The sequence below is a fragment of the Sphaeramia orbicularis genome, chromosome 2 (genome assembly GCF_902148855.1).
Source record: "Sphaeramia orbicularis chromosome 2, fSphaOr1.1, whole genome shotgun sequence".
Lineage (NCBI taxonomy): Eukaryota > Metazoa > Chordata > Actinopteri > Kurtiformes > Apogonidae > Sphaeramia > Sphaeramia orbicularis.
In genome coordinates this window covers 2,369,408-2,372,625 of record NC_043958.1, presented here as the reverse complement: position 1 = coordinate 2,372,625, position 3,218 = coordinate 2,369,408, and the positions used below count along the sequence as shown (strand labels likewise).

Sequence of the window (3,218 nt, the reverse complement as noted above, 5' to 3'; positions counted from 1 at the left end):
GAGAGAGAGAGAGAGAGAGGAGAGAGAGAGAGAGAGAGAAGAGAGGAGAGAGAGAGGAGAGAGAGAGGAAGAGAGAGAGAGAGAGAGAGAGAGAGAGAGAGAGAGAAGGAGAGAGAGAGAGGAGAGAGAGAGAGAGAGAGAGAGAGAGAGAGAGAGAGGAGAGAGAGAGACAGAGAGAGACAGAGACAGAGACGAGAGAAGACAGATTTACCCCAGAGAAGATTTAGACACATCTGTATATGTATGTATGTATACATGAGTAGAACAGAGAGAGAATAGAGAGAGAGTTAGACTAGATAGAGGTAGAAATAGAGTAGAATGGAGATAGAGTAGAGTTAGAGTAGAATAGAGTAGAGATAGAGTTAGAGTAGAATAGAGAGAGTAGAGTTAGAGTAGAGTAGAATAGAGAGAGTAGAGTTAGAGAATAGAGATAGAGTAGTAGAGTTAGAGTAGAATAGAGATAGAGTAGAATAGAATAGGGCTAGGATAGAGATAGAGTAGAGATAGAGTAGAATAGAGATAGAGTAGATTAGAGTAGAATTAGAGTGGAATAGAGATAGAGTAGAGATAGAGCTAGAGTAGAGATAGAGAGAGTAGAGTTAGAGATAGAGTAGAGTTAGAGTAGAATAGAGATAGAGTTAGAGTAGGCTAGAGTAGAGTTAGAGTAGGATAGAGATAGAGTAGAGTTAGAGTAGAATAGAGATAGAGTAGAGATAGAGTTAGAGTAGGATAGAGATAGAGTAGAGTAGAATAGAGATAGAGTTAGAGTAGGCTAGAGTAGAGTTAGAGTGGAGTAGAGATAGAGTAGAGTTAGAGATAGAGTAGAGTTAGAGTAGAATAGAGATAGAGTAGAGTTAGGGGGAATAGAGTAGAGTTAGAGTGGAGTAGAGTTAGAGTGGAGTAGAGATAGAGTAGAATAGAGAGTAGAGTTAGAGTAGAATAGAGAGGTTAGAGAGTGGAGTAGAGATAGATAGAGTTAGAGTGGAATAGAGATAGAGTAGAGTTAGAGTAGAATAGAGATAGAGTAGAGTTAGAGTGGAATAGAGTAGAGTTAGAGTGGAATAGAGATAGAGTAGAGATAGAGTTAGAGTAGAATAGAGAGTAGAGTTAGAGTAGAATAGAGATAGAGTTAGAGTAGAATAGAGATAGAGTTAGAGTAGAATAGAGATAGAGTAGAGTTAAATAGAGATAGAGTAGAGTTAGAGTGGAGTAGAGATAGAGTAGAATAGAGATAGAGTAGAATAGAGAGTAGAGTTAGAGTGGAGTAGAGAGAGTAGAATAGAGAGTAGAATAGAGATAGAGTTAGAGTAGAATAGAGTTGAGTTAGAGTAGAATAGAGACAATACAGATAGAGTACAGTACATTTAGTGTATTCTAACTACTCCTTTTCTGCTCTACTTCTATTTTACTCTACCTCTACTGTAACTCCACTCTATTCTAAATTTTACTCCAACTCTGTTCTACTCTACTCTGTACTACTCTAACTCTACTCTAACTCTACTTTAACTCTACCTCTACTCTGTTCAGGGTGATACTCCTAAAAATCGAGCTGAAAAGGCCAAAGACGCAGAGTTGGCGGCATATCTGGAAAACAGACAACATTACCAGATGATCCAGAGGGAGGACCAGGAGACCGCCGTCTGAACCAGCACTGGACCTGCTGGACCCTCCAGACCTGCTGGACCCTCCAGACCTGCTGGACCCACTGGACCAGGACGTGGACGGACTGTAGGCGTCGGTACCTGAGTGACAGAAGGACATTTCCTGTTCATTTATGAACTGGTTTCATTCAATACAAGTTGAACTGGTTTTGTTTTTTATAAATTGTGCCAAATCTGATCCAACTCACGTTTAATGGTTTTAGCTTCGACTGTAAATGAATAAAAACATAAACAAAACTAAGGCTCAGACTTGACGCTCTGTGACAGAACCAACATCAACATGGTTTTACAGTTTTTTTAGTTTTTTTTTTAGTTTCCAGTCACTCAAAAATCTACACAAACATCGATACAATGCAGAAGAAAAACAAACATTGATGCTACAAATTCAATACAGAGTTCAGTTTTTCCACTGATTCCAAATTGTGACCAATGAGAATGTAATTTGATTTTATAGCTTTTTCCAATTTTATATCTTTTTTTTTTTTTTTAAATATGTTTATTAGGAATGTATGAAAATCTATGAAAGGAAGAACAGGTGTTGAACAGAAATGACCCTGTTCTGTGTCGGACTGTGACACATAAATACACTTAAACCAACCTGGGACCACTTTAAAATCCAATACATACAATCAGACTTCAGCATTGTGTTAATTATTACAGCCAATTAATGGTCAAATACTCAAAGTTTATAACATTAAACTTTTTTTTGCTGCAGTGCTTGAAATTTTAGCTTTATTTGAATATTTGACCCAAAACAGTAGAAAAAATATGAATAAAGTTTTTTATATCTGTTAAGTTTTATGACTTTTTTTCAGTATTTGAATGATTTATTAGAAAAATTATTATAATGATCAACTTGTTATAATAAATTGTTCATATGCACAAATAAGGTGAAAATGATGTACAAATGGATAAAAATGTCCATATGAGCATTAAATATAAACAAACAAACCAGGGTTGTTTTTTTTCCCTTCAGTCTTGGATTTGTCCGGTTTCATATTAATGCAAAATAAAATCATTTAATTATAGAATGTACGATTAGATTTAACACTAATATACTTATGGGGAAAAAAAAAAATCTAGAAAATCTTCAGATTTTTTTTTATCTCTTCAACGACTTCAGTTCTGATCAAAACTACTTAATATTCAGTCATTTTAAGGATTTTAACCCTTTAAATGACACTTGAAAAATACATAAAATAAGTTATTTTTCCAATATAATAAATGTTTGGGTGTTTTATTTCAAAATTTTGCAAAATACACCCATTACATTACAAAATTATTATATTTATTAATGGCTTTGAAATTAAAAATGTGGTTTTAATGGGACATTTTAGTCCTGAATGACTCCAATAATAATGTATTTAAGTCAATATTTGGATCATCTTCAAATCAAATCCTCATCAAATCTAAGACTGAATAAAAAATCAAATCAAAACATACCCCAGACACCTGTTGTTGTTATTATTATTATTATTATTATACTGAAAATAACTCATTCTTTGTCTGTTTTTTTCATTAAAAATATTAGTATCATGTAATTAAACTCACATTTAA

General features: G+C 34.1%; 1 protein-coding gene across 1 annotated transcript in view; it reads left to right on the top strand.

Moving 5' to 3' along the window:
- Positions 1–1,902, top strand: part of LOC115431922 (diacylglycerol kinase zeta-like) — a 205,361-nt gene extending 203,459 nt beyond the window's left edge. The window contains 1 exon segment of the mRNA XM_030152643.1: positions 1,528–1,902. Coding sequence (XP_030008503.1) covers positions 1,528–1,644 — 117 coding nt within the window. The 3' untranslated portion in view covers positions 1,645–1,902.
- The last annotated feature ends 1,316 nt before the right edge of the window (positions 1,903–3,218 follow it).